Source organism: Platichthys flesus, chromosome 13, assembly GCF_949316205.1.
Source record: "Platichthys flesus chromosome 13, fPlaFle2.1, whole genome shotgun sequence".
Taxonomy (NCBI): Eukaryota; Metazoa; Chordata; class Actinopteri; order Pleuronectiformes; family Pleuronectidae; genus Platichthys; species Platichthys flesus.
The window spans coordinates 22,437,096-22,458,936 of record NC_084957.1 but is presented as its reverse complement, the minus strand read 5'-3'; the positions used below and the strand labels follow the sequence as shown (position 1 = coordinate 22,458,936).

General features: G+C 37.9%; 1 protein-coding gene across 1 annotated transcript; it reads right to left on the bottom strand.

The window, feature by feature from the left end:
• Positions 1 to 3,585: 3,585 nt before the first annotated feature.
• On the bottom strand, positions 3,586 to 16,002 carry LOC133967129 (nck-associated protein 5-like). The gene is made up of 5 exons (XM_062402368.1): positions 15,987 to 16,002; positions 15,355 to 15,490; positions 9,019 to 9,109; positions 6,813 to 6,968; positions 3,586 to 3,765 (listed from the first exon to the last, which is right to left on the bottom strand). Exons 1-5 carry the CDS (start codon positions 16,000 to 16,002, stop codon positions 3,586 to 3,588), a joined length of 579 nt encoding a protein of 192 aa, XP_062258352.1.
• Between the last annotated feature and the right edge of the window lie 5,839 nt (positions 16,003 to 21,841).

The window sequence follows — 21,841 nt, the reverse complement described above, 5'->3', positions numbered from 1 at the left end:
AACTCCCTAACCGTTCTCATTTATTTCATCCATCCCTCATAACCTGAACTAAAATGTGTTTTGGCTGCATGGAACAAAATTTCAACTGTGACTTCTCTCAAGAAGACATCACTTTGAAATCAGTGATTCAAATGCAAGGCTTGTTTTCAAAACGTGTGTTTGTGACTTTGCTGGAAACAACGGTGCTTAATATTTAGGCTTTAGGCATGATATCATTATCTTACACTAATAATGTAGCCCCCTGGATAACTGGGAATGTTGCATTAGGATATCAAAGAATCACAATTGTGCACATTAAAGGGCTTTTTCTTCATGTTGCCAGCACTGCTGTGTTAATAAAATTGTATTTAATAATTTGCTTTGCTGTAAAAATCCATCTTGCTGGTAAAGCAGTAAAATTGGTGAGGAAAATTTGTTATACAACATCCTCACAGACACTGTTTAACTGTTTAATTCAATGATTGAATGAAAAATATTGATTAGTGTAGCTTTAAAAGCTTCACAGTGCAGTAAGTAATGAAATAATCAGTTGCTATGTCATAACAACACCACAAGAAGGCCTGGCTTTTAACCTGGTATCCCTTACATTCTATGGTTGAGGCCATTTTCATTAGAGAATCTCATTCAGCACCATCTACACCATCACTTAGCAGCTATGGATGGATGAGAGGTCACTTTAGTGCACAAGAGCCAACCACTCTGAGACGTTGTGTGAGGATGGAGAAAAAAGCTCCTGTTTTAAAGTTGGGCAGCTGAACAATTTAAATTGAATTGTATTCTGGGTGGATCTCTCTCTCTTTGTGGTCCTTTTGAAAGTTAGTAACCTTTAGAAGTAGACCCCTGCTCATGTAAAATTCAAACACCCTTGAAGCAGGCTATATCTGTCAGTGTCTGTTTGTATCCAGTGCGCCATGTGCTCCTACCTGGGAGACAGGAACCGTGGACATTTTGACACGTTGTTGAAACAACACACTCAGGATGCGGTTTTGCTGCTCCAGGTCAAACACACGGGTCCGCAACTTCACACATTCTTCTTTCAGGTCCTGCAAACATCCCAAGGAACAGGAAAACAGACAGATTATGTTGATTACCAAGATATTTAAGGGAACAACAAATGCACCAGATGCTAATCAAAAGCGTATCATTTGCATTTTACTGACAGTCATTGTTTTGTAAGGCACCAGTAAACTTTTATTAATGGCAATAAAGTCATAAGTCAAGATCAACAAATTCCATTGTATTCCTACACTGATCTGTGTTAATATTATTTAAGCTTTATTTGTCAATTGATTATTGGTCATCAAGTCTCATTTTGTCTAGTGGTCCTGCAATGTTGCTGGCGTTATTTTGTTCTGTTTCCACACTTCTTATATCATTATATAGATTGTACTAATAAGTGATGCTTTGTTCACACCAAGCAGTTTTAATTGCATTGGGTGTTATGCAACAGTTGGCTTACTTGTATACTTGTTCCAAATGTATTGTAAACCTTCCAATGCATTCCAATGCAGACTTTTGGAATGAATTCAGGATTGTGAATGATTTGCTAACATAAACAACATGCTACATGTCTGAATTTAGCACCGACTAGTCTTTATGTGTGTTATTCAATCAATGTGTTGATTGCTGGGTCTCCTCACTTAAACGTCCCTTCGCTCATGTTACTCATCCTGCTGTCAAGTTCACACCTGACTGTTCAGTAAAACATCTGTCAGGACATTGCTCTACCTACTGATACTTATGTTTTAGGAAAATAAATAGTTTGCTACTAGTCAGTTTTCTCTCTGGACACCCCAAGTCTAACATCGGTTTGATAGTCTCCCTATGGCCTCAGCCATTCTTTCCCTTGTCATTTGTTAGAACTTTAGCAAATTTACACCCTCTTTCTATACAGTTACATTTTTATTATCATATGTAGCGCAAATTAGGGATTTTAGCAATCACAGTAATTCAATTAGTTTATGTCTTTGGTTGGTTAGATCGATTCAAGTATGTTGTTTGGAAAATGAAGAGTAATACATTTTTTAATTACAAGCTTATTCATATTTGGCCATAGGAGAAATTAAGTCATTCCAATGCTACTGTAATTCTGAAATCATGATTTATGTTTTATTTATCTTTTTTGATTTTGTCAATTCAAATCTTATCCATGTCTCAAGTGTGAGTCCACATCTTTCCATCAGAGTCTAATTTAGTAAAGAGGGTAAAATCCAACAGTTGATACTGCAGGTACACTTCACACCACCACTAAAGCTAACCCCACAGGATTTTAGATTTTCTTCTTATAAGATAACGAGTCAAGAGATATCCTAATTTTTCTTGGTGACATACTGCTACACATTATAATGAAAGCCATCATGTCTGTGACTGATTCGAATGCCTTTATTGATCAACGATGTTTCAGTGCAGCAGAGACAAAGACAAACCTTCTGTGTGAGGAGGGCCTGAACCACCTGGTTAGCCACCTTGAAGAAATGCAGAGAAAGAAAAAAATGTAGTTTGAGTTTGGTCATTAGCTTTAGAAGGAGATCTCAGAACCTTTGAAAAGCAGATAAGATTATAAATGAAAATGACCAAGTACAAACACCATCAGAGAGAAGCTAGAGGCATGTCATAATCTGCGAGTACAAATTGACAGCATATTGCATCACAAACCCAGATAGAGTGACATCACATCAAAGTTGCCTGCAGTTAATATATGTGACTTTGTCCTCATCACATCAATAAACCAAAATACTGTCAAAATCTGTACAAATGTCTATCCTTTTATCGATACAATTTGCTTCCCATGGTGTAATTGGGATGAGACTGGTCAGACTTTTCTATCCTGTTCACGTATTTAAAGAAAGCAGAAGATTTTCTGATGAATTTGTTTGTTTGTTTGTTTTATGGCTAAATACAAATATGAAAGTCTCCACTGCTTATCTTGGTTTCTGAAGTAGAAGCACACATTATAACTTGGTAAATAATAACTACATTTCCACTTTCATCCTTCCATCAAATGACATGCCTCAGTTCAATCAGACCATGACATGAAGCTTTCTGAATGTGTTCCCCAAAGAAAGATTTGTGTATATATTAGACCAAAAAATAACAGAGGAGAAATGAATCCCTTTGCAGAAACTTCGGTAAGAAATATCAGTCCTCTGCCAAAATATGTTAAATTCTTATAGGCAGCCGTCTCCATGGTAACAAGCCCATTAGTGAAGATGAAAAAAAGGGGGACATTTGAGAGGTTTTTCCAGTGTGAGGGAGATGGAGGAAAGATAAGAAAATTGATGGAGAGACAATTAAAAGTGTTGCCAGGGAGAGAAGAAGAGGGAAGGAGTGCCTGTGATGAGTGCATGTGTCTGTCTGAGCGGCGAGGATCACTCCTGCAGCCCTCATTCTCAAATCGCCCAGGGCTCTTCTGTCTGTCCCCTTCAATTAGAGATATACCTTTCTCTTGGCTTTCCTCCCTGGACTTCACTAACACTATGGATAATAGTTGGGCTGTGTATGTGATGAACTTAGCTTCAGAAGCTGGGGTCATCTCTGACTGAGGCCTGACCCCCAGAGAACTTTGTCTTACTCCAGTGAGATAAGTTAATTGATCCTATTGGTGATATAGACGGTTTTCATGACCAGAAGAAATGAGAAGGAGAGAATCACAAAGAAACAGAGACTGGAAGGTATAGAGAGGACACTGAGACCCACCTCATCCAGACAGCGTTCATACTGCTTCCTCTGATTGTCATTTTCAATCGACAGAGCCGAGTTCTCAGCCTGTGAAAACAAAACACACACACACACAGATGAACTGCAGGAATTTCTTTAGAAGGCACCGCTCTATGGAAGGTTTTCAAAAGTTTCATGTCAAATATTTATGGTCATTTGAGCAAAATCCTGAAGTTCAATAATATAATATATCCTTTTATACAGGCAGGCAGGCAGACAGGCAGACAGGCAGGCAGGCAGATGGGCTGACAGATCCAGAGTGGGAGAGGGATTTGTGGGTTCTCTGGACAAGCTTTACATTTGCAATATCCTGCAGAGCCTCACCGTGTCTGTAGGGCTCACTTGAGGTACTTAAAGGATAATTCAATTACTGACGCTGGTTTGCCCTTCAGAGAATAGAAAGCATTCTGGGAAGTCAGAATGTGACTTTCCACCGAAATGATCAATCCAGTAAATCTTAAAGGAGAGGCACCTGAGGTGTTTAGTTTTACCGACGTGTTGAGGGCAACTCTTCTGAACAACAAGTTCACAGAAAACCACAGAACCTCAGATATGAGCAGGTTTCAAAGAAGGGCTGACCTCACACAGCTCAGCATCATCTTAACTGTAACCCGAGCTAGACAAATAGAGAACACAATTGCATTGCATTAATCAGTGTTTTCTATTTAACTGTCAAATTCCACTGAAAATAAATATTTTGTTAGGTGGTGACAGGAGTCAGTGACTCCTCCTTTGTCAAAAAAACACAACAAGCTCAGTCTATTTTTTTTATTAATATTCTCACTTGAGGTTGTTGGAGCAGATTTTTCTTTTTTCATGGCTGCATGGATACATGGAAGGTACCATGTGCCATGTTGTATAAAAGTACTGTCAAACCAAATGGAAAATCCTGAAATGTTTCTGTGGTTCAGCATCAAAGTTTTATTGCAAATGTGGATAGAATAAAGGCAGCCACCATGAAGAGGAAACTGCATGAAAACCACACAGTTTGGGGCAACAAAGTAGACACGAAGATTTGTGTTGTTTTAGGGGCCACTTTGTTCTAAATGATAATGAGAGAGTGGCGGTCACACTTTGGTTATGCAGGCTTTTATGGTAATGATTAGTGCTATACTAATAATGTAAAATTTTACACAAATAGCTGGTAATTAAACATACATTTAGTGTGGCATTACAAGGAAACAGAAAGCAGAAATAAAATATTTGAATTTGAAGGTTTTGAGAAATCTATACATTTAATTTATTTGTCATTTATTTTTTAGTTTTTGTGTCCAACCCCCCAACATAGTCTTGTGAAACGGTTCATATGATCTCATCTCCATGAATCTCTAGAGCTGAAGGTGTGAAACCCAGTGCCTTCTCTTGACAACTCCTCACAGATAACACTATGTTTGCTTGGCCTGTGGTAATGCTCTGGAACACATTTAAAAATAAATCCTCGTCATTTGTGAGTCCTCCTCCAACAGGACACAATATACCGTCACTTTGAATGGTTTCCATGGAGGATGTTGAGTGCAAAGCTTTTATAAGAGTTAGAATGTGTTTACTCTATCTGGTTTATCTGCAGTGAAGATTTAGTAGTTTATGTTAACGTTCACATGTGTGGCTTTTATATAACTTTGAATGATTTAGTGAATGGGTGAAATTTTTCACACTGCAAGTCAGCTATTTTAGTAGTTTGTTAGCCAATCAAAACAATTTTACAACTTTTCAAAATAATGTTTCTGATGGACAGACGATAGAATTATCAGGCAGATAGAGCACAAGGATAATAGCATAGAAAACCAGTGGTCGAGACCAGAATAAGGTAAAATAGGATCCTACACATTTCTGTGCCTTGCCTTAAAGTCATATAATAATTGGTTTTACAAAAAAACGTATTATTCGATAGATCAACATGAATAAATATGCAAATCACCCCCACTACTATAACTAAGAAAAGGGAGAATAAGAAATTTTACTCAGATTTTAGTTGTAAGTTTCTTAAGGTTTTGCAGTAGGCTACAGGAGATATAGCAGTGTGATCAATTATGGCTATATTAGACCATAACCAATCTCATTACCTTACCACAGAAGGTGTGACAGCGAGGCGTACTGTACATTCACTGGAACACTGACTCCAAATGTTAACTACCCTGTCAGTATTTTAATGATATCCTCCTGGATACCAATAACTACTTTGTCTGCTGTGCCCCTGCTCCCAGGATCACTCTTCAAAAAAATTGTCTTGCATTATCTGTAGTATTCCAAGATGATAGATGCATGATGAAACACTGATTGTACTTGTTTGTCATCTACATGTCCCACTGGTGTTTTCAAATGAGGCCACATAGACCAAGACGATATGAATGACACATGCCAGTGGTTAATTATCATTTGAGAGCTATTTTAAACAAGTAAATTCTGTCTATCAATTTTATATTATATTACATATTTCATGTTCATGTATTCTTGAGGGATTCACATTTACCTCAGGCAGGTTTTGAATAATGCTTAGACCTTGTTTATTTCCCTAATGATTTAAAGACAAGTATTTAGCATTTTAGGTCAACAAGACCCAATCGCATTCCATCAAAAAGCAAGTCACAGCTCTAGCACAGAGGTCTGCAGTAGATTTCCACAACATGCCTGAATTTTTTGATGAAGACCAGAAAAGAAAAACTATACTATTAGACGACAATACCGGTTTGGTCCCCAGACTACAACATGCTGACATTTGCTACAGACTACTGTGATAATTAGTTTATTTATTTGTCTGAGCCAAATGTTATGGAGGAACTAACACAAAAGCTTGCAGAGATGAAAGTGATCTTCATGTAGCCAGCACAGCAATGTGCAGTCCATGTAAAAACAGCTATGTGTGCTTTCCTAATTCCAATTCTATCAGGTACAATGCAGTTAAGCATGTGCTACCCTCAATATATTGATCAATCAGACATTTCAGGAGATAACGGGAAGGGAAGATACCCTCAATATATTGATCAATCAGACATTTCAGGAGATAACGGGAAGGGAAGATAGGTGCAGGAAAATTAATGAGGGGGTGAGGAAACCTTTCTGGAAGTGTAAGAAGTGGACCATGCAGTCCATTTCACCTCAAGGGCTCTGAGTCGCTCTAGCAGGGGATTGCTGTCCTTTGAATTTTCTTCAGATCCACCGCTGGCCTCAGGCGAGGTGGCCATTTCTGCTGCTGTGGCTGTAGAACCCTCTAAACTGTCCTGCTGCTTCCACATTTCCTCCAGGAGTTTGTCCTGGAACACAGAGTACGGATCAAAGATTTGTGTCTCAAAGTCATAAAGAAAGTTAGAATAAATTCTCCATATCAAATTAAGCTCCAGTTAACAACATTTAATACTGCATAAATAAGATTTCTACTTTGCTGCACTTCAAAGGTTTACTGTATCACAACAAATGGTTTATTTGATCCAGTCATAATCAAGTTAAACCCTTTGTAAAACAAATACCCCCCGTTTGAGTAGTTAGACACCACTCCTTATTAGGTTAGTGCTTCTGGCTTTAAGAAGTGTCCTGCATCTTACAATAAATTCTGAATTAATGGCCAAAATAAATGATAGTATTCATTCCAGCAGCAGAAACAATCTGGCCTCTGTTTCTAATAGTCTTGATAAATTCAGTATTTAATTCTTTCATTCCCCTGTGTGGATGTGTGGATCTTAGTTGATGTATGTTCAAGTGTTCAGTTAGTTATTTGATGCTATAAAAACTGAGTAAAATGCTATGATTGACTGACATGCAATTGGTCAGGAAGGTATAAAGGTAAATTATGTCACCAGCACAAGATTACTTAGTTTTTGTACAGTGGCAGAGAATGTGGTGGAGATATGTCTGCTGCTGAAAACACATAACCCGAAAACAAAGTAATAATGTAGCTCATGTGGTGAGAATAGAGCTTGCTTAGTGGTGCAGTGTTTGTTTGTGTGTGCTGCCTCTTATCTCTTATTTTTTTTTCTTACTATTATTTGAATTCCTCACTCGATCTTTGATCAGGTTTAGGCACCCAAACCACTGGTCGCTGAAAGCCCACAGGATTGAGGAGGAAATGGAAAATCTTCTTTTGCATGGTAATCAGTTGAGTTTATGTGTTCTCATGTTCTCATAGCTCTTTGTAAGGTTGCTCTCACTGGCTCAGACGCTCAGACCGGCTGCATGTGTATTTTATGCCTAGTGTGAAATGGCAGACAAAGTTTACAAGTGGCTGGTGAAGGAAGCGCAACATTTAACCAGCTAAAGAGAGACAGCTTATTTAATCACACTGCAGGTCCACCGAGTCAAGGCCAAAGACACTGTGAATTTTAGACTTCAATTCAGTAGATGGACAGTAAATGATTCCAGAGGGATGGTATGTGTCTGCTCATTAAAGTCATGAGACAATATCTTCTTACAGTTCTGGAGATGGTTGTGATCGTAGTGGGAGAGGGTCAGTTATGATTTGTGTATGTCTTTGTGATTCTGCATTTATTACAGAGGAATTAAATTGAAGGCTAGACTTCTTCCAGTGGGCATGTGCTTTTCACTTTCATTTATTAGTCATATTCAGGTTATTTTGAGACAGTTTTTTCCACAGACATCTGTTCATCAGGAACAGAACTTGTCTGCAGCAAGTCACATCATCATGATTGCGATCTGACGCAACCACAACTCTTTGACTATCTGGCTGCATCGGGCAGCATTAATATTTCAGTGCCTAACCACAGGGCATATATTTGGTTTTAAATAGTTTATAAGTTTCACCCCTGTTAGGATATTAGACTGAGGCTTATTTACATAAGACTTGTTCTGATGTCATCTCCTCTCCAGGAAAAGCAAGGCACATTGTCCACCGGGATGAGCACTGATTTACCACATTAAAAAAATCTAATCTAAGTGTCCTTGGGCAAGATGCTGAACCCTGAATGGCCCCCCTTCGAATAACAAAGCTGCGAATAGATGCACTTTATGAATGTGTGTGTGAATGGGTGACTGTAAAACTGTACTGTTAAGCACTTTGAGTGGTCATCAAGACTAGAAAGGCGCTATATAAATACAAAACCATTTAAATAAATGAGTGCAAAAGAATATATATTACACTCTGTGACACAGTCTACAGTTTCCCTTCCAAAGAGAACCTTTATATGCCAATTCTGAAAAAATTTCTAAATGTGGAGAAAGGATTTCCTTTGATTCAAATTAAAATGAGGGCAAATATAATATATGTTTCAAACCAATGTCTCTAAGTTAAAAACAAAAGTGAGGCTAAATAATTTCAACATATCTATTGGTGACTGGATATTGTTTTTGTACCTTGTATGCTTTCATAAGGTCCAGTGGGTCAACCTTGGGGCCCTCCAGTGAGTCCTGGTTCTGAAGAAGTGTCCGCACCGTCTCCTCCATGCTGCATTCAACACAAAAAGGTAAACTTTTCAGTGTATAGCCCGCTGAATGGGAGTTGGCTGATATTAAGTCCTAGAAATGCTTGAATATATCAATAAGGTTTATAGTTACCTTTCAAAATAAATAATCAGGAATAATTACTATTTAAAAGCCATTTAAAGGCCCCACGATAATTGACTTTGATAAACCAAATACCCAATGTACCCGGTGCAAAGCGGCAGCAAGTGCATAACTTCCTGTTTCCAACCAAACGATCATTTTCCCAGTTGTTTGAATAGCAAATAAACTTGGTTCATGTCAATCTCTTCTGACTGACAGCTGATTTCAACCTTGTTTTGTATTTTAGAGGTGCGGATGCAACTTTTGTTTACATTGTTTATCATTGACTGAGCCTTTATGTCACTAATTATAACTTAATTGTGAGGTTAACAGCGTCTGCAGTACAACATGATTTTTCCAGCCCAGTGGACACAGTAATGAAATTGTTAATTGGATGCAGAGGTTGAGAACAAAGGGAGAGCGAAGCTGATGAACACAGTGATAGAGGTTCTGATGTTAAGGGGCATTTCACCTTGATAGACCACCTGCAGACTTCATCATTCCCACTGACTGCATGAATATTCAACATCAGCACTGGATCCGCTCTCCGTGAGATGACCTGACCCACAGTGCTTCGACTTTTTCACATCTCTTCCCAATAATGCAATGCTGATTAGTGCCAGAAAGCAATTTAGGAATGGTAATTATTTGAGAACTGCTGTTAGCGCACACCTCATCCACTGAATGAACAAGCAAATCTACTGATAACATGTTAGTTAGCTAGAAATATGAATTTATATAGCACTTTTCTAGTCTTGATGACCACTTAAAGTGCTCTGTAGTACATTTTTACATTCACCAAAATGGCACAACCATCAGGCAATTTGGCGTTGAGTATCTTGCCCAAAGACACCTCCGCATGCCAAATGGGGAAGACTGGTATTGAAGGGTGACCTGCTCTACCCCTTGAGCCGGAGCCACCCCCATTAATGGTGTATTACACTGTACCCAATATGCTCTGGTGCAAGATTTTATCGGAGGATAAAGAAAAAGAAAATTTAGCTGGGGGCAGCTGAAATTAAATGTTAACACATGGACATTTTATGATCTTACAAAGATGATATAATGAAAGACTTTTTTAAAGAAACATTACCATTCATTTAGCTTTGTTTTGGCCCTCTGCTAACACCTGAGGGAAATGTCTGGCTCTTAAGCTGTTAGAAGCACCAGCTGGTAGCTAACTTTGTCTGTATGGTTCATTTAAAAAAAATGTGCAGCTTCAGTTTTCCATTTTAGCAATTGCCTGATGCAAATTAAATGGGTTAATTTTCAAAAATGCTTCAAAGTCAATTAGACAACACATTTGTAGACACAGTGCTGCGCATAACAAAAAGTTCGTCCAGAAATGCATCACCACAGTCAAAGCTCCGTTTTGTTTAACTGCTCAGAGCTGTTGAGCCCATTGTCAAAATCCTAAGACAAATAATATGTTTTACATTTGTCTTCAGAACAGCCATGATATTGAAATCGATGTTTGCTCAAAGTGCTTCCTGTGTATCAGTGTATTCTTGTCTGGTGATTTTTTTTCCTCCAAGCTGTGAATGCTTGATAGATGCAGTCATGACATTTAGCCCCGTCACTCCCAGAGCAGCTTTCTCCTGTTTGATTTGTAAAGAACAGCCATTAGCTTTAGATTCTGACTTTGAGCACACGGCTGGCAGTCCTGCCCCAAGTCACTGCCGCTGACTTGAAACAAGCCCTGCCAAACTGAAATCAGCCCATGAGGTGACCTCCAGAACAAGGCATAATTTTATTTGAGTATATTTTGTAAGTCTGGAGGTCACTCACGCTCAAAGTCCCTGCACTTACGCAGCTGTGAAAAAAGCACTTATGGTCTGAATGTGTACACCAGATAAAACATTACAAAACTTTGAATTTATGACACACCTCATGTGAAAGACCTCCTGCAGAAACTACTGTGAAATAGAGTCAATGGCTGTAGTTTGTGGATGTGGAGACGGCACATTATAATTCTTGAAAAGATAAAACAATAAAAAATGTCATGTAAATGTTAAGAGTTGATTTTGTCCGCTTACTCTAACTCGACATCAATAAAAAAAATTGCTTTGTCATTTTTTCACGTGACAATTTTTCTGTTTATAGTGTTACATATACTACTCAAAATGAAGAAATACATTGTACTTATTTTTTCTGCTGCATTAATGTTGTAAAAACTTTTGGTTTCAAATGAGTGTCAATGCTGTCATTTGTTTGCCCCAATGCCTAGCCCCTAACCCTCACCTGGTTGTAATATTACTTCAGATTGGACACCAGAGTCTGAACTGTGGTTGTTAGCTGCTACTAATGACCATATCAGTAATTTCAGTATTTCCTGCCGGACTCTGCATCAAAATATATTAACTATCAAGTGACAAATTTACTTTGGCCATTTCTGAAAATGATAGCAGACACATCACAACTCGTGCACTCTGAGCTTTTAGGATATTCTGCTGTCCAATGAATACAACGAGAGATGAACATTCATGCAGACCCTTCTCTTAAACACAGTAAACAGCCTTTTTTGAAGGCAGCATAAGTTCATTCACATTGTTATTACAATCATTGAGTAATATACAGTGTGCTGCTATGATGTTTGACCGGCAGGTCAATTATCAACGCCACATCTGGATCTATGAGAGGCTGCTAGCCTAGCACTAGCTTGACCCGCTCCTTTGTGTAGTAATGCATGATGAAAATGAGTTGGAGCTGCTGATGACTCAGCAGGAACTGAAATCACATTAAAGAATATTCAGTGGGAGTTATTGCTAACATTAGCACAGGCTTGCAAACCTCTATTATCTGTGTTAAATACAAACTTAACACAAAGGGTTTGCTCAATTGCTACTGCTATAAAGAGGTTGTGACCCAGTCAGTGGAGCACCGCTGTAATTGACAGCGTGTCGTAATGTCAGTACTTGAATGTAAGTCAACAGTCATGGGAATTGCAAACCCAGAGGCTTAGAGGTGGTATTTGTTTATCCCAAACATTTTTGACTTCAATTTTATTACAAAATGAACAGATATTGTCAAATGTCTAAAATTCTATGAGAAAATTAAACAAGAATACAAATTCAACCAAAAACCAAAACGCTAAATAGTATATAACATAGTATAATTACTATATCTAACGACCTAATTACAATTAAGCATTACTCAGGATCAAACCAAATTAAAGCATTGTTTAATAATATAAAATTTTGGGAATATCACTTCATACATACAGATTAACTTTAGTTTTTAAATTTCCAAAATAAAACCATACCTCTTTTTAAAATAAAGTCACACAAGTCCACCGGATTCCTCTGAACATTCATGTTATTCTCGGTAATATGTATCTATTGCCTTCACTTTTCACCCAGCTTGTCATCACTTACCCCATGTTGTTTTCCCACCGATGCTGCTCATTTGATATGAGTCTAACCTCAGCCTGCTCAGTTCACATTGTTTTGTGTTTGTGATTGGGCATTGAGGGGAAACTGGGTCTCTGCAGCTCTTTCTGTGGACCATGAGGAATGTAATGTGCAGCTGAGTGAAAAGGGGAAAAACAAGCCGTGCACTGTCCCTGGCATCCCAGTCTCATGAATGCATTCTGCCAGCAGACACGTATGCAGCCTGATTGTCCCTCTGTGTTAAACGTCACTTCAGAATCGCTGCTGAATGAACACTGAATTGAATTGAATCTTTGCATTGACAAAAACACAATTTAGTATCATATTGATACTAGTATCATATTTTGTTGCCTCTGTACTTGTACCCTGTGTAATGACAATGAATTGAATCCAATCCAATCCAAAACTACCGAAGTCTTTTCATGTCAAATAGCCCATTCCAAAAAAATCTGCTTCAAGTGTTGAGTTAAAAACATTTATTTGAATTAATGTGAATGATACTCAGATGTGAGGGTAATTGAGGTTAAATTAATGCGGTAAGTAACACCTGTTGATGTTAATTTAGGCTTATTTGATGTGATTAGTTACACCTATGAGTGTTAATTGATGATCAATGTGTGTTATTAGTCACACCTGTTGTTGTTAAATGAGCCCTAATAAATTTGTAATTAAATAATTAATTAATGAAATATGAAACAGAGAATATCCTATGAGACACAACAAGATTAGATTCATTTTAAGTAATTAATAAGAGGGTGTGATTTAAACAAAGCATGATATTCAGTTGAAACACTAAACCACCATTTTTGGGGTAAATGTTTAGGTATGCAGGGCTTTTTAATAATTAAAGGCTTATGTTTCTCTGCAGTTGACTACTACTAATTTGCAAGGAGAAGGAAAATAAACATTTCCTTTTTTAAAATACTGTGCAGAAGTTCCAATATTGTCTCCTTGGCAGGGCTGAATTGACTAATAGTCACAAATCATTGGAACCTCATCTAAAACTTCACTGAGCATATGCAGAATGGATGAAAGCTGGATCATGAGGCTGCAATGTAACAGCTGGCTGGACATAATGCTGGTTATCATTTGCCTTTATCACATCCTGAGAGGGGAAATCAATACGAAGGAACACAGCATTAGTGTTTCACTGCAGAGGTACAGACACTTTATCTCAAGTTTTAGTGTCCTAATAAAAACTGAGTACATATAGTCCACATATAGTTTGCTCTCACATTAATGAAACTGTTAGATGTCAACTTGTATCAGTTTATAACAGGAGATGTTTGGTATTTGCTTGCATTGCTGTTGGTTGATTTTGGTCATTGAGTTGTGGCGACTGCTTTTTTATCCATTACTTATTATTATCCAACCTATGAGACACTGAGACAGGGGGGGAAACTTTGTGAAACAATGTGCCCCACAGAGAAATCTCATTAAATCTATTCAAGCCGCACAAATGTTAGAGCCGCCACCTGATCCAGATCCACACCAGAATTCAATGGGTCCTTTGACTCATACCACACCCTTCCAACATGTTTTATGGTAATCAGTACAGTTTTTTTTTATAATCTTGCTTACAAACATACAAACAAAAAGAAAAAGGGGTAAAAACATCATGGTGGTAACAATGATCTAATCTTATTTGTATTAGTATGAATCACAGGATATATACAACACTGCCAACAGTTTACAGTATATATCACTAACTAGGTATATATATATATATACCTATATCACCAACTAGGCCTGCAAATAAGACCTAACGATCGATATAACAGGAATGAATAAAGGAAACATATATATTAGTTTTCAATTGTGATGATTGAGGTAGTGAAAATGTTCTTGTCATTAGTCAAAACTCTCAAAGACAGATTTTCGTGTTTTTTAATGGCGAAATTTAAGTTCCACTAACTACTGTTTTGATCTTAAAGCTGCGACACAAAAGGCCAAACTTGTATTCAGCACTCAGTAAACTTGGAATTGTAGTTTTGCCTAAGTGAAATGATTTAAATTAGCTGTATCAACAGCAAGCCAGACATTATCACTATCTTGTGAAATGGATAATCCTCTCATCAGTGTAGCTCCAAGTTTAATATGTATGTTGCACATTAGCTATTTCCGACCAGAGTTGCCCAAAGCCATCAAAAGATAACAGTGATTATTTGTGAAAACAAAAAGAAGTGTTGTTCTGAATCAGCCCCTCATTCGGCCTTCAAATCCCATTTCCTATAGAACTGTTATACTTATTCCTAGCTAGTCCAGCCTTATTGCAGGTATACTGGTATCTGTCGATATGTTGCAGAACAAAGCTGATGCACCAGAGAATGCAGTTAAGTTTATTTTTTATTTTAAATAGAATGTACTTCTTAGATAACTTAATTTAGTTTCTCTGATAACATGTCTTTGATTTAAAGGTCAAAAATGTAAAAATGGGCCAGTTTCTCATTGCTTGTTTTCAACAATTAAAAATCGATTAAAAAAAATCGGTGCAGCACAACCATGCTGTGTGTTCATAGATTCCTTCTTCAGATTAAACTCTGGTGCTTACCTCACTCATAATGCAACTGGAGAAGCAGCGGCTCGATCAGAGATTTGGGTCTGTTATGCCAGTGAAACATACTCGACACAAGTCGGACTGAGGAGTGTGCTACACGAAACTTCATTCTAAGCTATAATCATCAGTGCTCCCTGAGGCCTGTAACATCTATAGTCAGGATGTAGTAAAAATACCCGCATGCTGTGGTGAAGGTGCTACCTGGAGAAGTGCTGCTGCAGTGTCACCATCTGCTGCCAACCCTGCTGAGACTTGTCCCTCTCCCTTCTCTCCACGCCCAGATGTTGTTTGCTCTCCAGCTGGGGATTATTATTATGGATCAGTCTCTGCAGCGTAGCTGTAGGGGAGAGGAGTATACAGTTAGTTTGTCGTTAATTTTGCAAATCATAATCCCACTGAAGATTTCACACCTACAGTGCATCTGTTCAATCCTGTAACCCCCTCTATAATAGCACACTGTGTAAGCAAATGTACTTCTTTGGAAATAAGCAGGATCAGCGTGCAGCCTCTCCTTACGCCGTGTTTGTTATATCTGTGCTTTGTATCACCTTAATGGGACATTTTACTGGGAAAAATATTCTACTTAGTTAAAGAGTTATAAAGTGTCCAGTTGAATTGTCGGTCAGTTTTTAGTTTTTTTTTCATTTATACAAGCTATAGTTCCAGCCCTTTTGCAACCAGTCTGGCTTCTTGTGACTCACTTTAACCAACACAAACAATTACTTCAACTCCACCATGCTGAGCTGCAGTACCAAGCTGTTGAATTACATGAAGGCTTGCTCGATACAAAGCGCTGATTTGATAATTACTCACACTGTTTCTGAATTACTCACACTGTTTCTGAATCATGTCCACAGCAAAGTCAGAACACTGTGCATGAACTGATAAAACTTATAATAAACCTACATCAGTTTTGAACGCTGCCACACAGACCGGTCTCAGACTTCTTGACATAAGAGCAGGTGAACAGCTGGTATAACAAATTACGTTAGCAGTGGCTACCTTCTAAAATTGAGAGAGCCACACCAATGAAGACTTTTTTATACAGACAGCAGACTTTTGTAGCAGGAAAGCTCAATTCCATTAATCCATGCCAGTGAGCAAATATGCACAATACCCTGGAACTAGCTCACTTAAATGGAATGTAGTCATTGATAATGTTATCGGGATGTTATCATGTGCTTTTGCTGCTATTACGTGCCAAAATATCTGCTGGGACAAAGGTCTGTTGTCCCAGTAAGCGATGACAGTGTGACAGTCAGCCAGTATGACAACACCACAGAAATGAAGCAGCAATCAGGCCGTTATCAATGTCATTATTTACACTGAATTTGTTCCAGTATCCTGGAAGAGGGAAAACCAAATGGAACTAAACTAGCACTGTCATTACTGCGATAAAGGGCTTTCCAAAAGCACAGGACCACCATTTTAATGTCTAAAATGAAGTGAAATGTCAAATCTCATCAGGTGAAATATTCTAGCACTGAAAAATAAGGTACCAAGTCGAACTAATACAACACACGATGTAATATTCTCTTTTCATTGTAGATGTCTAACTACTAAGTCAAAGCAGATCAAGTGTTCAACTCTTCCCACACTGTCATCCTTACTCATGTTCCTAATGACAATATTATGTGTTCATGAAGTGATTGAAGTGCTTGTTTGTCAGGGGAGCCACACAGAAGTCAACACACACACCCACACATACAGGTTTCAGCAGGTATCCTTATTGCGGCATTGCTTTGATATCCATTCATAACCAAAATCATTAACCTAATCTTAATAAGACTTTAGGACTGAGCTTTAGTCCCCATGAGGTCTACTGGTACTGACAAGGTCAATGTTCATGCTGCAAAAGGTCATAAAAAGGTAACAAAATTGACTACCCTCAGACACACAGACACACACAGACAACAACAACATTTCCACTCGCTTTGTACTACATGGTCACTACAATTGTCATGGTCATTCAATTAAATTAGTTTTTTTGATCGTCACTCCTGATCTGAGGACTGGTTCAAACCAAATGTCAGTGTCGACTGAGAGTAAGAAGAGAATAGTAATTCTCTCAGAGTGATGGACAGAGTGACGATAACCCTTGAAGCTTCCTTCTTCACAGGGACAATTACTAATATCTTTTTTTTGGTTCTATTAAAGACAGAATTGTGTCTCTATCTATTGTGTTATTTTGTAGAAAGACTTAGATCTGCTCTTTTTTCATTGTCTCTGTTCTTCAGCCCAGTCGAGCATGTACACACAGTGAGTAATAGCAGGTTGACACACAGCTGAACAAAAAGATTATCTGTGCAATAGAGACAAAGTCAGGGACAAACCCATTACAGCAAACAAATAGTGTCAGTAGTCTAAAATGAGCTGATAGAGTTGGATTGGTCTCTGTAAATGATTCCCAGGCCTTTTGGGTGTAGAATTTTTGATAGTAAAAATAATTGAGGGAGGTAGTAGATGTAAAATGTGATTCAGCACTGCCCTCTAGAGGTGTAAGCAGATAACTACCACTGTGAAGTTTAGTTTAGTTTTTACTGGAAATTGGAGATTGTGCGATGAATCTAAGAACTTCAGTAAGCCTGTAAAATACGCAAATCTACATCAGAGTGATCAAAGTGAAAAATATGTATCCACTTAGATTTATGGCTGTTTTTTTTCTATTCTAAAAATATTTCAAATTTTTTACACATTTTCTTTCAAAGAAAAAATATTAGTTCACTAGTCCCATGAGATAGCTATGAAGGTTTTGATCATACATTACAAATTGCTCCTGTTTTGTTGCCCTTACTTCTTCCAGGTTGGCATTATTCTTTCTGGAGTGCATTTTATATATTTGCTGCAGCAAAGTTGTCTGATTCTCTGATTCTCAGAATCATTTAGATTCTGAGAATCATTTAGAAGGTCATGGCACAGATTGTAATTTCACTACATTGGCTCTCCAATAAATTCAGAATCCAATTCCAAGTCTTTGTCCTTACCTAAAGAGCTGTTATTGGTCAGACTGCTGCCGGGGAATCTTCTGTTTGCAGCAGGTTTCTAAAGTCTCATGGTTACTGACTGTGGCTCGAGGCTGAGGCTCCTAAACTTGAAAATCTCACTCTAAGGACTTAAGATCTCTGGAAACTTCGAGGAAGCAGCTCAAGATGTACTTGCCTTTCTGTACATTTAAAGTTTCAGTGCGTAAGATTTAGCTGAGGGATCTATTGGCAGAAACTAATATAAAATAATCCTATAGCGATGTTTTCACTAGTGTGTTTCATATAAATTGTACAAATGGTTGTTTTCTTTACCCTAGAATGTTCCCTTTATATTTAAATACTTTTTTATTTACATCTGGAGCAGGTCCAATCAACTGAGGCTGCCATGTTTTTACAGTAGCCCAAACTGGACAAGCTTTTGAGTTGTATGACAACGTAGGCTGCCACAGGTTCTCCTTCATGTTTGGAAGGAGAGGGTGAAGTGAAGGGTATTCAGCTGCAACATGCAACTTCACCACTAGAAGTCACTAAATTCTACACACTGAGCCTTTAACTGTGTTATAATTATTATCTTTATTTGTAAGTTCTATATAAACTATGCACTTATTTAGTTTAGATATACTTTCACTAAGAGTTACATGAAATAACTTTTTTAAGGTTGCATATCAGTTTAAATTACAACTTTGTTGATGGTTTTCAGTTCCAGTGCATTGACAAAAGGGGCCTTTTCTGAGTCACTCCACTAGACCATTTTTCCAGTTACCTAATACTTTTCATTCTATTGTTTCAATAAGAGCCATCTAGTTCTCCTCCACAACTCCCATATTAACTAATCTTAGAGTAATGGTGTATAAATTATGCCCAACAAGTTGTAATCTAGTTTATTTCAAATTTATAAATGCCAGAAGGATTGATAAATTTGGAGCTGCTCACACTGTTGAAGTGTTCAGTCACCAGGGTTACATTTGGGGCCTGCACTACAAAACAAGTTCAATTTTTAGCAAAATGAAATCTGGCCATCCTGGATAACCTGTACTGCAAAGCTGGTTATCACCTGTCAGTTATTTCTGTCCAGGTATATTCGTGTATAGGAGTTAATAATAAGCAACTTTAATGATAGAGAATGCGTTTGAGTTAATTATGGACAAACTCCATAAATGCAAAGAATCATATCTATTGGAATTGAATATGATTGTTTTTTTTTAAGGGGACAATATGTTTTAGTCTCACCTGTTGTATATATAAGCAACTTCATCAGAGGCATGAATGAATATGAGGGAATAACAACTGCAGGTAAACATCACATCCAAAAGTGAAGTGTACACAATATGATTATGTAGCTAGAAACCATCATGAATATTTGATCCCGTTAAAAAACATAGATAAGTAATTTTGTGATGAGCTCTGTCATATTCATTCTTCACCATGGGAAATATTTAAAAACGTTTGATGGCCTTTTTTTAATAAAGACATCACAGGGTTTAGTTTTGATTCCAGTTATCATCACCCAGCCGCCTTGTGTAATTCTGAGCAGCAGTGATAAAATGTTTTGTTGATAATATGTTATTGTGAACTGCGCCGCAACAGTTTAGTGGCTCAGCATTAGTTACCGTGGTGATTCACCCTGCTGTTAACCAGGTTTGTATCTCTGAAAATCCAGTTAACCCTGAGTTAAACCTGAATTTACCCTGATGACCAAAAATCTTGCATCATATGTTTCAGTCCCCTAGTGGCTTTGTGTGACAACATCAACATGTTTCTCCATACGTAGCCAGTAGATGGGGCTCTTCATCCATCTTCCTCATTAGTCTTGCATTATCTCTTGCTCGCTTGTGTATGTCTGGTGGGTTTTTTTCTTCACTTTAATGAAAGTAAAGTAAAAAGGGTAACATACATGCCAAGGAGCAGGGTTCCACCTCAGCCTACCATGTTGGCTTATTCGTAAAGAGAACGTAAAATGTGACTCCGCCGACTATAACACATCTATATAAAAGAAAAACTCCTCACGCACCATATATCCCCTGTAAAAAAGTGTCTGTTTGTTCAACAGTTCTTATTCTCCTCCTCTGAAGGTATGGTCTCAAATCCGGTGCTCCTATGTCTTATCCACAATTCTTCTGTAAGTGTGAATTTGTAAATGATTTCAAATGTTTCACAAGAAGCTGTTAATGTTATACTAAATGTGTCTTACAGAGTGGATACCACCTCAAATATACCCATTGTGATGTTACTTTGGATCGGCCTTGTCTAGGCTTCCTGGGGGATGTATAGAAATGTCAAGTGCACATTGACACTGCACATAGAATACAACAAGCCACTCCAACGCATTAGGCTCTATTCCTAAGCTTCATCCACACAGTGGCACAGTTCTCTGGACAATATGGCCTTTGTACAGATGTAACAATCACCAACACAGGTTATTTCTGTTTTCATCACATGTCAACATCAGCATGTTTCATTCAGCCGCGCATCTCACTAGGAGTGAAATTATGTCACTATTTAAAGGATTTAGGCAGTGACACAGAGAGTATCCAAAAATGTAACCATGGTGCATCAATGTATGTTGGCTGTCAAATGAATGCAGCTAAGCAAAAGTTCTGATTTCCCCTGAGAATGTAGATGGGTTTTCCAAAGTGGAATAAGATGCTTTACAATTAAGTACAGATCTGACTGAAAAAGCAACAAACTATAATCACAGTGAGAGCTAATTCTACTGCAGCTTGAGATAATGCAAACAAATAGACAAAGGCAAAGGAAGAGAGCAGCTTGAACACGTATTGAGGTGGAACAGTGGGTATTCAGAACTGCAGCAGTGGGTTTTACATTTTCACTGCGAACTCAAAACAGCAATGTGAGATCAAAACGGACCAATAAACCTGTGGGACGAACTGCTGAACGGTGAGCTGAGAATCACTGTGAAGTCCAATAAAGCTTAGGGGGGTTTGCAGAGTCAGGGAGTTATTCTCTCTGGGCTCATCACTACCCCAGAGATTCCTTTTTAACATATCAGAATGATTTCACCCTGACACATTGTTATAACTAAACTTTCAATGATAATAAAAAAACTCAAATACACTCAGTTTCCTCTATATTTAGATATTATACTTAGGGAAATCTTGCAATCACTTAAAATTACCTGTGTCTGCTGAAGGAAATAGTCTGCATTTATACAGCATTTTCTCTTGATGAGCACTATAAGTGCTTAACAGTGCAGTACCCATTCACACATATTCATATGTGCAACACTTTCTCTATCATACTGATATCATACTCTCAATTACTCACACACTGCCTGCACAGCTGGCAGGGTCGATTTGTGCTTCAGTATCTTGCCCGAGGACCCTTAGAATGCAGAATGAGGAAGACGGGGATCCAACCAACTGTTCAAACAGTTACCAAACAGTAGTCTGGTTATGATTTAATAATCAGAGATACGTTATTTTTCCACATAAAGCCTCTATCACAATGAGTCCTTACATATAGCATTGTGCTATAATGTTTCTTTATATCAGTGTAACGGATGAGTGGATTGAAAATGTATTCTACTTTTTAATCTCTGTTCTGTAATGCAGGAGAAAAACAAGGCTAGCGTGTTTTCTCAGGGACAACAGTAAGGAAAGCTCTTCAGTGTAAATAGTGTAATTACATGTCTTCCTTTTGGGTGGGTGGGAGGGTAAATTGGTATAATCAAGGCTGCAGTTGAG

Bases quoted from the DNA above. Each gene is read 5' to 3' on its own strand.
- LOC133967129 (XM_062402368.1), bottom strand. The intron at 6,969-9,018 runs GTACAAAAACAA...TCTGTGTTCCAG, and splicing joins ACCTTATGAAAGCATACAAG to GACAAACTCCTGGAGGAAAT. The intron at 3,766-6,812 runs GTGAAATGGACT...TTGTTTTCACAG, and splicing joins AGCGACTCAGAGCCCTTGAG to GCTGAGAACTCGGCTCTGTC.